This window comes from Tiliqua scincoides, chromosome 7 (assembly GCF_035046505.1).
Source record: "Tiliqua scincoides isolate rTilSci1 chromosome 7, rTilSci1.hap2, whole genome shotgun sequence".
NCBI lineage: Eukaryota > Metazoa > Chordata > Lepidosauria > Squamata > Scincidae > Tiliqua > Tiliqua scincoides.
In genome coordinates this window covers 47,631,252-47,644,723 of record NC_089827.1, presented here as the reverse complement: position 1 = coordinate 47,644,723, position 13,472 = coordinate 47,631,252, and the positions used below count along the sequence as shown (strand labels likewise).

General features: G+C 46.2%; 1 protein-coding gene across 1 annotated transcript; it reads left to right on the top strand.

Annotated features, from left to right (window-relative positions):
* The first annotated feature begins 1,835 nt into the window (after positions 1-1,835).
* On the top strand, positions 1,836-11,525 carry ADCK2 (aarF domain containing kinase 2). Its single transcript, XM_066634453.1, is given in 9 exon segments — positions 1,836-2,667; positions 2,670-2,776; positions 3,798-3,944; positions 5,486-5,614; positions 7,049-7,144; positions 8,343-8,594; positions 9,006-9,134; positions 9,895-9,948; positions 11,382-11,525. Coding segments are annotated over 9 exon segments (1,890 nt in total).
* Positions 11,526-13,472: the final 1,947 nt, after the last annotated feature.

Here is a 13,472-nt window from a genome sequence, read left to right as displayed (position 1 = left end):
CCAGGGAGCACACAAGAGAACAAGACACCTGCATTCTGGTGCTCTCCCTTGCATTTGGCATTCTGAGGTAGCCTACTTCTAAAACCAGGAGGCTGCACATACCCCTCATGGCTTGTAACCTATGATGGACTTTTCCTCCAGAAATCTGTCCAATCCCTTTTTAAAGGCATCTAGGCCAGATGCCAACAACACATCCTGTGGCAAAGAGTTCCACAGAACTAATGACGCACTGGGTAAAGAAATATTTCCTTTTGTCTGTCCTAATTCTCCCAACACTCAATTTTAGAGGATGTCCCCTGGTTCTGGTGTTATGTGAGAGAGAAAAGAACATCCCTGTATCCACTCTATCCATCCCCTGCATACTTTAATGAGCTTTAATTCATACTACCTACTTCCTTTTTTTTGTAAGACACCCTGCACATTGCTGTGGTGTGGTCGGCGCCTTCCTCCTAGCCATACGATGACATTAGCCATTGCAGTGGGAAAGAAAACTTTGCTCATCTGGTCTCAAGCAACCAGAATCAAGCATGAACCTTCTGAATGAAGACGGGGTAACAGGCTGCCTGATTTCCCAGCCTGGCTGCTCTTTCAGCGTGACGTTTCTGGAACAAGCTCCATGGATGTGATAAACTTTAAAAATGACATTCTGTCAGGGCCAACCCAGATTTGCCAGACTTTTTAAAAAGGAGATCTAGAAAGAAATAATTCTTTTCATTTATATGTAATAATAACCAGAAAGGAAGACCCTTAAAGATGGATCTCCCTATATTTCCACATGCTTGCAAATGGCAGGAGCTGAGCAGCTTGCAGGGCAGTTGGCAGCTACAGTGTCTGATTTCTGAATAGCCCCAAGGCTGGAGGCAATTGGTTCTCTGATCTGGCTATCCCCCTTTGGCGACCCACCCAAAATCAGAAGCACTGTCTTGAGCTGCAACCCTAACCACACTTTCCTGAGAGAAAGCCCCATTGCACAAAGCAGGACTTCCATCTGAGTAGACCTGGTTAGGCTTGTGCCTTTAAGTGACTACACCGCCTGCTTGATTAGAAGCAGGACTAGAGAATTCTGTACGCAGAGCAGCAGGCTGCCGAACGCTGGTCCTTTAAGAGGCGCCGCCTCCTCCCTGAATTTGCGGAAGAGGCTGGAATTTGGAACGTTGTGTATCCATTTGATTCTTCGCTGCGTTCGATGGAACGCCGAGCCCGCCTGGCGGAACAGGTGGAGGCTTTCTGATCGTGCCTCCTGCGGGGCATCACCGGGGTGGGGGGGGCTCCGGTGCCTTGGTTGTAGTTTCAACCCTCTCTCTCCGTCCTCACTGCGCTTAGGAGGAGGGCCTGGGGCGGATGAATGGATCCTTTCCCGCTGAAGATCAGGTGTCACCCCTGATGAATGGAGCTCAGGCCAGCTCCTGGTGACAGCGAGGGTCGCCCTGAGCCTGCCCGCTTCGGGTGGGAGAAGCTTCTCAGCCGCCTAGACCTGGCAAAGCCCACCAAAGGAATGAGGGCTTCTGCAGGCTGCGCTCGCTGCTGAATGATGGGCACTGACTGATGCCACTGGGCACATCTTGGGTCCTGCCAAAGCAGATTCTGGCCCCCTGACCTCTTTAAAAGGCTATGTGGAGGTGATCTCTCATGGCAGCCATGCCATCTTCTCTGCTTGACCTCAGCTGCTTGCTTGCCTGGCCCACAGGCACACGCATTTGGTCCCTGTTGCGTATATGCAACGTTGGGCAGAAATGGCTTAAGCTCCTCCTTGTTGCTCCAGAGCTTGAGCTCGCACCTTGAGAGCGCATTGGTGTTCTTTTTCTTTGCCTCTCGGAAGTGGCTTCTCCAGGATGATGACCACCTGGTGTTGCGCGGCCCGGATTTTCCTTTCTAACGCCAGACTTCTCAGCCTGAGGAAATCGCTGTGTTTGGTGAGAAGATGGGTTGGGCGGCCTGACAGGTTCTCTGATAGTGGTGTTCAAAGCTGGTTCCAGTACAGAGCCCCAGCAAAGATCTCTATAGTGTGCTGGGGCACCACCGGAGGGTTGGCTTGTGGCGTGAGCTGTGAGGGTGTATCCAACAGAGGGGCCCAAACAAAAGTAGATGTGCATATCGACAAAGGGAGACCTTCCACTGGTGTCTCTCGACGTGTGTGGTCAGCCTTTTCCCTTGCCCTCCGAGCCTGTGTTCTCTTGCTGAAGTTTGGCCCTTTGTTTTGGCTCTACCCGCTCACCTACTTGTCTTCTGGTTTTAAATTGCTCTGGCTCCATCTTCTGCTCAAGGTGATGGAGTCCTCTGGTCCCACTTGCATCAAACTAGGCCAGTGGGCAAGCACGAGGAGAGACCTCTTCTCAGAAGAGTTTTGCACCAAGTTCTCCAAGCTTCATGTTAAGGTGGCCCCTCACCCTTGGGATTATACTAGGCGTTCTTTGCAGAAAGCCATCGGGGATGACTGGGAGAAGGTGTTCAAGTTTGAAAGCCAGGAGCCTGTTGGATCTGGTTGCGTTGCCCAGGTATACAAAGCTTATGTGGACATCTTGGCTGTGGAGAAGTCAGTGCTGAAGGAACTCTCAAGAAGGTCTGTGCTGGAAGCCTGGCAGGTGTCTGGTCTTAGGGGACTCTTCAAGAGGCTTTGGGAGAGGAAGCATGAAGAAGTCTCAGAAGGGTATGGTAACTCTCAATTATGTGATTTCCAGAAAAGTGTGATTATGATTCTGGAGAGCAAATACCTGGATATCCAAGTGTACCTTTATCTTCTCCCAGCAGGGATCATCTTGTTCCAGTTGCCATTAAAGTAAGTAAGGGCTGCACTCCTATGTGCATTTACTACTGAGGACGTATTGGACTCTGTCTCAGATTTTATCTCTGAGTAAAGCTAATGTACATGGTGGTTAAGACTAGGAGATGAGCTGTGAATGGAGACTTCCTGGTTCAAATCTTGCCTCTGCCATGAGATTACTCAGTAGACTCCAGCCCCTCTCAGCCTCAGCTATCCAGCTGTAATATAGGGCTGTTGTAAGGACAACATCAAGGTAATACATGCTTTGCCCTCACATTTTTCACTGTTCAGATGCTAAGTGTTAAAGATGTAGAAGATTGTGCTTTACAGTACAGCAGGTCCTCACTTAAAGTCATTTTGTTCAAAATCTTAGTTATACAGTTGATGAGAGAAAAATGGATTCACGGCTGGGCCACTGCCTGTGTGAAATTTGCCCATTCTCCCCGTGCCTGCATGGGTTTTCTCTGGCTCGGAAAGCTGACGCTGATTTCAGTGATTAATATTGGAAGTGTTTTAGGGTCTTTTATTTAGACGTTTGGCGATGTTTTTGTGATCAGAAATACGCTGTAGGAACGCAACTCTTGTTTACATATATCAGTTAGTCTAGGGTAAAATTGGGTTTGTTTTAAGTTGTTTTGCTTAAAGTTGCCATTTCCAAGAACCTGTCAACAACTTTAAGTAAAGACTTGTTGTGTTATCTTGTTTGATCTGATTGACTTTGGGGTATATCCAAATGATTTGGATGTTTAGCAAGAGAGTGCTGATAAATGCCTATATATAAATACAAGGGTGGTCAACACGTTCAGCTAAGAAGGTTTCAGAGACTAGGAAAGGATTTTTATATCTTACTTTTTTCTCTTATTCAAAGTGGCTAAAAAGAAGATACTGTTAGATGTTTATAGAAATGTCATTAATGCATAATGTATTAAGGCAATAAAAGTCATATGACCATCCATGACTGTTATAGATGCCTTGTTGACAGTGCAAATCTCCTGTGTGCTTCGGAGATGATCTGGCTCAAGTTGTTCTTGTGTAGGTGCTGCATCCTGGATTAGTTCGTAAGGTCCAGACGGATCTGTTTCTGATAAAGACGGCCAGCCGATTTGTTGAACTGTTCCCAGGGATCAAGTGGCTGAGCCTGACGGAGATTGTGGAGGAGTTTGAGAAACTCATGATTCAGCAGGTGGGAAGCAGTTTTGCATGGATTGGGACGCTACTGTTCTCTTGACTCTTCACAGATGATTTGAGTGTGCTTTCCTTCGGTCCGCATCACTGAATTTAGGGCTTCAAATGGTCTTTTCACTGCCAAATTTCAGTCTCAGTTTGCTGAACCTCTTCAGTGTTTCAGCATCTCTGGCACAGATAATTCCGTTATACTCTTGATTAAGCCATTTCTGTCCAACTTTGCATTTACGCAACAAGGACCCAATGTGTACACCTGTGGGCTGGGCAAAAAGGGGCTAAATGTGCACCTTTCCTCATCCTGCAGACTCATAGTGGGCTGTAATAGTAGTCATAGTCAGTGCTGGCCCAAGATCTCCTGATGCCTGAGGTGGCATGCCAAACACTGTCCTCCTTACCTGAAGATGTGCCTGGTCTCTGCTCCTCCCATTCTCCAGTGTTCTAGCTTAGCAATCATCTCCCCTCCACACTTCTGCTCCATCTCCCTCTTCCTTTTCCAACCCAGGAAGGAGAAGGAGGTGCAGTGGAAGCAAGGAGGCAGAAACAGAGAGGAGGGGGACCAATCTGCTTCTTGAGGCAACAGCTTCAGTTGGCATCATGGATGGACCAGCCCTGGTGGTAGTAGTAGTGCTTCCTCCCCCACACCCCTGACACACAGTTGGTGCCTAATTATTTTTGATAGAAGCCATCGTTTTGAACTGAGCTAGAGCTGAAAGCCCATCTGCATTAGTTCCACCCAGTGATTCACTCCCATGTGAAGCAGGGTTCAGGCAAAGGGCTCTTGAGCCCCTCTTCTCCAGTGCGAGGAGCAGCAGCAGAGACTTTGGCCAAAATGTTTCTTTCAGTATTGCAGCTGCCTTGGCTTGTGCATGGGAGTAACTAAAGGCCTACATAATAAGGAGAGGGCTGTGCTGAGGTCTCTCTTGTTTGTTCCACTGCAGGAGAGGGGATGGAAGAGCGTGTTGCGTGTTTCCCAGTTTGGGAGATCTGCATTACTGGGCTGGTGCTTTGATGTTTTTGATATTTGGATCTTGTACAGTCCTTCCTTCAAGGCCACCAGGGTTCTTTTCCCCCAGCTGATTTTCACAACAAGCCTGTGAAGTAGGTTAGACTGAGATCGAGAGAGTGACTGACTCGGGGAACTTTGTGACTGGATGGCTATTTGAACCGGCACCTCCTGCTGTGAGTGAGAGGGGATTGAGGGGATATGGAAAGGGCAGGTGGGAAGACTTTAGGGCCCTGATTTGGTCCTCAAGTGCCTTTCTCTTCCTAATCTTTGATGATCCCTGATTCGTTCACTCAGATCAATCCTAGTTCAGCAGTTTGTGTACCATGGTGTGGGGGTAACAAATGAGTTGGTTTGTCCCTGGAGGTAAGAGGAAACAGCCAATGGGGAACTAAGGAAAATATTCTGAATAAAATTAGAATGGCTGTTCAGAGGCAGTTGCAAAAGTTGCTTTGGATTGCTCTTTCTCCGAGCAAGGTTATATGACTTTCGTATTATGCAGCCTCCTTTCAACTTCTCTTCTGTCTTCTCTTTAGATCGACCTGCGCTATGAAGCAAGGAACCTCGAGCGTTTCCGTCGTAATTTCCACGGTACAGATTATGTGGCGTTCCCCATTCCTCTTCACCGTTTTGTGACAAGAAGTGTCCTAGTGGAAACATTTGAGGTGAGAACAGAGCTGGAGAGCAGGGCTGGCCAGTTTCTGGACTCTTGGGGAATGCACGGTCTCCAGGAAATGGCCAGAGAACATGAAGTGCTTCTTGCCACCATGAACCATTCTGAGAGTAGTTGTCCTCTGTAAGAAAGATGTCTTGTGGCACTCCAAAGACTAGCTTTGTACACCAGAACCCACTTTGGCAGGTGCTTGAAACTTTGGCCTCACTTGGCACACGCACATGTGTGGATACACTCCCATAGGATATAAAGCAGGGCTTCACATGCTGCTGCCCTCTGGAGAGTGTGATGAGCCTATGTCTTCCCTGCCACTTTTGAAGCAGAAAGAGTGGTAGCAGTCACCCCTACAGTTGCACAGTGCTTCCTTCTTCCCTAGTTCCAAATTAGAGAGGAGGGTTAGGAATAATCCTTCTCCCCAGGTTAAAGCCACTTGGCTTTAATCAGCTGAAGAAGGAGTGTGAGGGAGCATTCCATGCTGATGACACTGCTCATGCTTCTATAGGTTGTTCTCCCCAGTGGGATTGCTAGGGGGGTGCGGGCTGCACCAGGTGACGTGCATGGTGGGTGACATCACTACTGGCTAAAATTTTTAAAATCTTGGTATTTTGAAATAATTCCATCATGTTTCATATCATTTGATGTGTAATTTCATGCAGAATGCAATGAAACAAACCTTGTTGAAATATCTCTGTTCTATCAAAAGTTATAGTTAAAAAACCCAGTGAGGGCAGGGTTATGGTGCATCACAATGGCCACCACTCTGGGCGTTGCCATGCCTACTGAATGGAAGGAGGACCATTTGGGAGGAGGTGACAGCTGGCCTCCCACGCCAGGTGATGCAAACCCCAGTGATGCCACTGGTTCCCACCACGTCAGCATCAACAACCCAGACCTCAGGGCCTCAATGGCTGCAGGAGTATTTATTGTGGAGACCCACACTCAGATTTAGTTTAATCTTAAATGTTCCTTTGTGTTATGGACTTGGTCTTCTTCTCCAAATCAAGATGTGTGATCAAGATTGTCCCTGGCAACTGAAAAGGAACATAGGATGTTGGGTATAAAAAGAAAAGTGAAACGTATATGAGTGAAGTAACTTCTGCTGACTGTCCTCTATTGCTCTGGCCTCTGACAAGTACTAAAGTCCATTGATGATTCTAGATTGAGCATGAGTAGCTTTTCAATTGGATGTTTCCAGCCTTGAGAAGCCAAGGTCTTACACTTTTGGTACTGTGTGAAAAATGTTATGGAGGGCAAATCTGATTGTCACATGTAGCTAGCTCCAGATAATTATTGCAGATTTATCAATTAGATCCCTTTCCCTGATGGCAGCATCATGATTGTTCTTCAAAGGGCATACAAAATGCTCCTGGAAAAATTGTCAGGAGGGATTCTGAGACATCCTGATTTCATTTTGTCTGTGTTCAAGGAAAGTGAACCCATATCCCATTACCTGCACCCTGAGGTCACGATGGAGTTACGACAGAAATTAGCCAAGATGGGGATGGACATGCTTCTAAAGATGGTGAGAAGGTCTGGCTTATGAAACTTGGGCCTGTTCTGTTTCCGCAACCAGTCTATAGGCAGGTAAACTGCCCTGTAAATGCCAAGTTCTTCAACCAGAAAGCTTCATTATTTGATCAGAATTAACGGTGCAGTGTAGTTGATTTGAATATTTTAATCTGCTTGAGGAATTTTGGTGTTGCTGATCTTTTGGTAGGCATGAAAAATAGGGTCTTAGGGTGGACGGCCAGCAGGGAACCACAATTAGTCTGTAAACCACTGGATAATCAGTCCAGATCTTGGAGGGAAGCATTTCTCCATACTAGGAGAAACTATAACTGGCAAGGAAGGCAAAAATGTCTTCAAATGACACTTAAGTTCTGGAACTTGCTGCCACAAGATGTGATGGCCACTTGCCTGGAGGTTTTAAAAGGGAATTCATGGAAGACACATTTATCAATGGCTAATTAGTCATGGTGGATACATGGTATCTCCAGGTTGAGAGGCAATGAGCCTGTGAATACCACTTGCTGGGGAGCAACAGCAGGAAAGGTCTATTTGCCTATGCCCCACTTCTTGTGATGCTTGGGGTCAGGCAGAGGCTGAGTCCTGGCATCCTCAGTTGTCAGGAGGACTTTGCTTGGGGTCCTCAGCAACCTTGCACCAGCCCTGCCCCACTTTTGGACTTCCTCGAGGCATTTGATTGTCTGCTGTGGGCAGTAGAACATGGTCTAATGCAGTAGGGTTTTTCGATGTTCTGAACTTTTTTTGTTTGTTTTAGATACTACTCTGGGATACCTCAAATATTTAATCTTCTCTAGTGAGTTGTAACTCTAATAATCTTAATGCACATCTTGATGACCCAGAGCCTGCTTTTATTTATTTTCCATATTTTTCTACTACCTTTCGTCCAAGTTGTTCAGAGCAGTGTACATGGTTCATTCCCTCCTTTTGCCCTTACAACAAGTCTGTGAGGTAGGTGTGGCTGAGAGATTGTGACTGGCCCGAGGTCGCTCAGGACTCTTCATGACTGAGTGGGAATTGGAACCAGGATCTTCCAGGTTTAAGTCCATTTCCCAAACCACTACACTTAGCTGGTCCTCTTTTATGTGCAAAGCAGATATCTCACTAAGTGGTAGTCACTCTGCATAGTATGAGTCACCTGACTTGAGAAGCTGTAAGGTTCCATTTTGTTCATGTTGTGATTCTCAATCTTTCAGGTGTTTGTTGATAACTTTGTCCATGCTGATCTGCACCCTGGGAATATCCTGGTCCAGGGAGCAAAACACTGCAGTGGCCAGCTTGAGGATCAGGCTACCATGCTGGACCTGTTTGACACGCTGATTTTGGAACTTCAGCCTTCTCGCTCCCCGCTCCGACTGGTGCTTCTGGATGCAGGCATAGTTGCAGAATTGCAGGATGCTGATTGTGAGAATTTCCAGGCAGTCTTCACAGCTGTGGTCTTAGGGCAGGTGAGACCCAATTTCAGGACTTTTTGACACACCAGGAAAACGCTGAGCGTGGTGTCATCACATGCACTTTTCATTATGGGGCCACTGCTTGTCCCCTGATGTGCAACATGGACTGGAGTTGAACCAATAACTTCTTCTTCAGTGTCCTTTTAGACTACCTTTTGGTTCAGTGCCTTTCACTGATCCTTTCAGATTTGACTGCATTTTTGCATTCTAACCTGTGGTCTCTTGTCTACCTGGATTGGTTAGAAATAGGAGAGTTGACCGAGTGACTAGGAAAAATATAAGTGTTGTCTTTTGAGGACAAAAAATGGAATCCTTGAAAATGCTGTCTCTTGAAGTTTTATTCAGCCAAGAGCATAACCAAAGACTGGCTCAACTGACTGGTCATTCCCCTGATTTGTTCTGCAGGGAGAGAGAGTGGCAGAGTTAATCCTTCATCATGCCAGGGCTAACCAGTGCCAAGATGTGGAAAGATTCAAAGCTGAAATGGCAGAGCTGGTGCAGAATGCCAGGACTAATACCATTGCTTTGGGGAAGGTCAGTAGCCGAAGTCTTCCACTGAGTGTTATCTGCTTGAATTCGAATAACATAATGTGATCTGGTATCTTCCATAATTTTTTTTTTATCTTGCCATATCTTGGAGTAGTGATTTTCAACCTTTTCCATCTCACGGCACTCTGACAAGGCACTAAAATGGTCAAGGCACACCACCAGGTTTTTTACAATTGACAAGGTACACCATGCTACCAGTGGGGGCTCACATATCTCTATTAATAAATGACCTTCCCCCAAATTCCTGTGGCACACCTGTGAACCACTCGTGGCACACCAGTGTGCCACGGCACAGTGGTTGAAAATGGCTGTCTTGGTTGGAGTAACAATGCTTCCAGTATACTCAAATACAGATAGTACCTACACAGCTTACTCCCTGGTTACTATAAATATGCTTTATGGCCAGCACAGTGGTTGCTCTGTTGGTGCTAGGAGATATTAGGATTGCTCCATGAGTGTCTGTACGATGTTTTTAATAATTTTCATGCCGTCTGTGCTTAAGGCCTGGGAATAGGGGAAACTACCCATCCAAGAGATACAGTAAATCTATAGAAGTCAGGAGCTCTTTGCCACTGCCTCTTCATGCTTAAGTAGCATTAAATACACGATCTTTGGTTGTTAATATAATTTTTCCTCATCTGCTATCTCCAGTATAGCTTCCTTTAAGAAAAAAAGAGTTGATTTGTTGTGGGTACAGTCTCCTGATAAATGAGACAAATTGACTTTTAAACTCTCTCCCTTCCAGCTCCAAGTTGCAAGCTTGCTGTCCAGTGTTTTTCATTTACTGATGACCCATCAGGTGAGAGCATTCAGGTGTAAGTTCATTCTTCAACCCTGTGTCAGGCTATGCTATCTCAAGGATATTTCATTGATGGTGAACTCAAAATGAGGGCATTGCTGGAACCGAACAAGCCTGACTTTGCAGGCATGCTTGAAAGATGACATTGGAGTGCGTATTTTGATCCAGCTATCTGTACAGTTGCCCTATTAGTCCAAAATCCAAAGATGCCAAAAGTCCTTTTAATGTGGTTGATTTAATAAGCCCTTAAGCTGTGGCTTTCAGTCTTGTGTTAAAACTCAGTGCACTCATACACTGTGTAGAACATAGGGTAGACGTTTTACACAGCCTAGCCTCATGAGATGAATTTGGGGAACATATTTTGTAGAAGCACACTTTTGTAAGTAAACTAAGATTCAGGATGCTGGATTCTCTGTCTAGTGCAGAATCTGTATTCTGGCTGTCTATACACTTCACACCACCCTCTGTGGCTACTGGAAATAAATTAGCGGTTGAAAAAGTGAAAAGATCAATCTCTATTCCTTTCAGTCCTCTTGGAAAATTGCCTTCTATTCTGTTTGACATTGGCTGCAATCCTAACCAACTTTCCAGCATTGACATAATGGCAGTGCAGCTCTGAGATAAGGGCCTCTGTGACTGCCCCCCAACTGCAGGATGCAGCACATGCCTCACTGGCACAGCTGTGCCAATGCTGGAAAGTTGGTTAGGATTACACCCATTGTGGCATTGATGGTTGCTACTGCCAACCCTGCACATTCCTTAAGATATTTTTTTACCTAAAATGACAAGCAGCCCAATCCTGAGCTGCTGGGTGCATGGGGCTGCCATGGCACCAAAATGGCTACCATGGCATTCTGAGCACACCAGGCAGCCACTGGTGGCTCCCTATGCCTCCTTGGGGGAAGGAAAGTGGCCCTGCAGTGGAGCTACTTGACTCTGTGCCAGCTATTTAGCTGGCGCAGAGTAAAGATGCCTTATGTTGGGCTGTGACACCCAACACGGGACTCTGGATCTGGTGGAGCTGAGCACTGCCAGTCCCACCCACTCCTGCCCCGCTCCCTCCCCTGCCATGCCCCCCCCCAGAATATCTTCTCCTTGCCTTCTCCCACCCCGACTTACCTCTCTACCGCTTGGCGCTTTGCACAGAGTGCTGGGTGGCAGATTGCCGGCCTTTGATTGGCATTGTCCCAGCACGGGTTCACACTGGGCCAGCAGTAATGCTTGCAAATGTGCCATAAGGCACGTTTGCGACAGTGTGTGCTAGTGCACATTGTTCTGGATTGGGCCCTTAAACATTTGCATTGCCTAGGAGCCTAATCATATGTAAACTTGTATAATCCATTTATTTTTCGTTAGAGATCCTTGAATGCTTGTATTCTCTTCCACCCGTAGAAAATGCTCATGTTGAACAATTGGTGTCTTTGTGTTTCTAGGTAAAGCTGGAAAGTAACTTTGCCTCAGTGATTTTTGCCATTATGGTTTTAGAAGGCCTTGGCCGTTCCCTTGACCCTGAAGTGGACATTCTGAAGGCAGCTAAACCTCTTCTCATCAAACCTCCAAGTTCCCTCCTGGATTAGTAAAACTTGTTGGTCTGGCTGGTCTTTTTCAGTAAAGGATCTGCCTGTGCACTATCTGTAAGCGGTTAGTATATAAGAAAGTTAACTGAAAGCCAACCATCAGTGTTTTAGCTCTCAGCTATTTTTTTAGACTGCTGGCTCATCAAAAAAGCATTAGTAACATGAGGTGTTAACATTCCATGTTGGTGCTCTAATGGCTGTCATTACTAAGCAGCTGCTTACCTCCGACAATCCCATACCATAGGCAAACTGAAATATTTTTTAATATAGGTGTAGATTTGTGTACTTTGAAATGTAACTGATATTGAAAAATGTGGGTTTATGAATAAAAGGCTTAAGAGGACATTCTTAATTTGCTTTGCTCAAGATTAGATGAGAAAGACAATGTGAGATATTCAACAGTGGTTTGATTCATTGATTCAGGGGCAGGAGGTCTGATCTAGAGGGTTGAGGCTCTGTTAGTCCAAAGATAACATCAGAAGGTCATCAGTTCGAGGACACTGGCAGCTCCCTGAACGGCTGAGAATGGCGAGACCTTGAAGCAGCTGACAAGCCTAGCTGAGTGATTGCACCTGCTCTTGGTGTGAGCAAGAAGCATCTTGGCTGCCCTCCATGTGAGAGATGGAGCTGCTTGTCAGCCTGCGTGGGAGAACTGGGGCCAGAAGTGAGACCAAACCAGGAAGATCCATCTGAAATGTTGTTGGTTCTTGAAAAAGAGAAACTCTGATTGTAAAAATCCCCTTGAGGGATTTAGAAAGGCCTGCCTATGTCAACCGCCTTGAATAAAGTCAGTGGAGTAATCCAATGACCAGAAAGGCGGTATATAAATACCTAGTTATTATTATTATTATTTTGAGTTACACTACTCTTCTTCCAGCCCAATCCTAACCAACCGTCCAGCACTGATGCAATTATGCTAATGGGGCATGCAGTACATTCTGTAGTGGTGGGGGGCAGTCAAAGAGGCCTCCAAGGCAAAAGAACATTTATTCCCTTACCTCAGGGCTGCGTAGTGTCTGCATCAGCACTGGATTGTTGGTTAAGATTGGGCTGATTGCTACTTTTTTTACAATCTAAAATTATCTTCTTCAAGCACTTATATAGCCTCCGGACAATGACATTCAGTGCCCTCATTATTAGGGAAAGCTCCTTTCACCGAAACAAATGTTATTCAGAAATGTGGTACACTTTTGCCACTCAAGGTGTCCATCTGATGAATGTAAGAAGCTGCCTTTCCTGAGTCAGATCTTGGGTCCATCTAGTCCAGTCCTGACTTCTGACTGCAGAGTCCTTGGCTGTGTCACTGGCAGAGAATGATCTTTCCCAGCCCTTCTGCCTGAAATTGAACCTTGGACTGTTCAGCATGCAGAATGTGTGCTTCGCCCCTGAGCCGCCTCCTTTCTTAAGTTACACCATCCCATCGTCCTTGGTAGGACATTGTGATTTGAACCCAAGACCTCTCCCATCCTAAGCAAGAATTCCTGGGCACCAAGCCTTCCTCAGCCCCTATCATTAATCCAATTTATCTCTTCCTGCTTGCAAGTGGTTGCTGAGAATGGGAGGGTTGGCAGGAGAGTCTTGATTTGAACTCTTGCCTCTCCAGGCCTAGTCCAACACTTGAATCTCCACACCACATGAGTTTGGAGTATTTCTTCCTAGGGAAGTTGCAGAAGCATTTTTTAAGGCTCCTATAGAGATGGTTTACAGGGCTGCCATTAGAGGCTGTATTCCCAAGTAGCTGCTCAGAGTCCACCCCTGATTTGCCACAGGACAGTAGCAATCACTACCACCTCCTCTCTCTCTCTCCGAGTGGTAGCAGGCTTGGATTCCTTCCAGCCTCAGCATGACCTGTCCTCTGTATATATCTTGAGGATGATGAGGAAATGCTGTTGTCACAAGTGGCAGCATGCCTAGAAGAGGGTGGCCCACTCACAAACATTTTCCCTA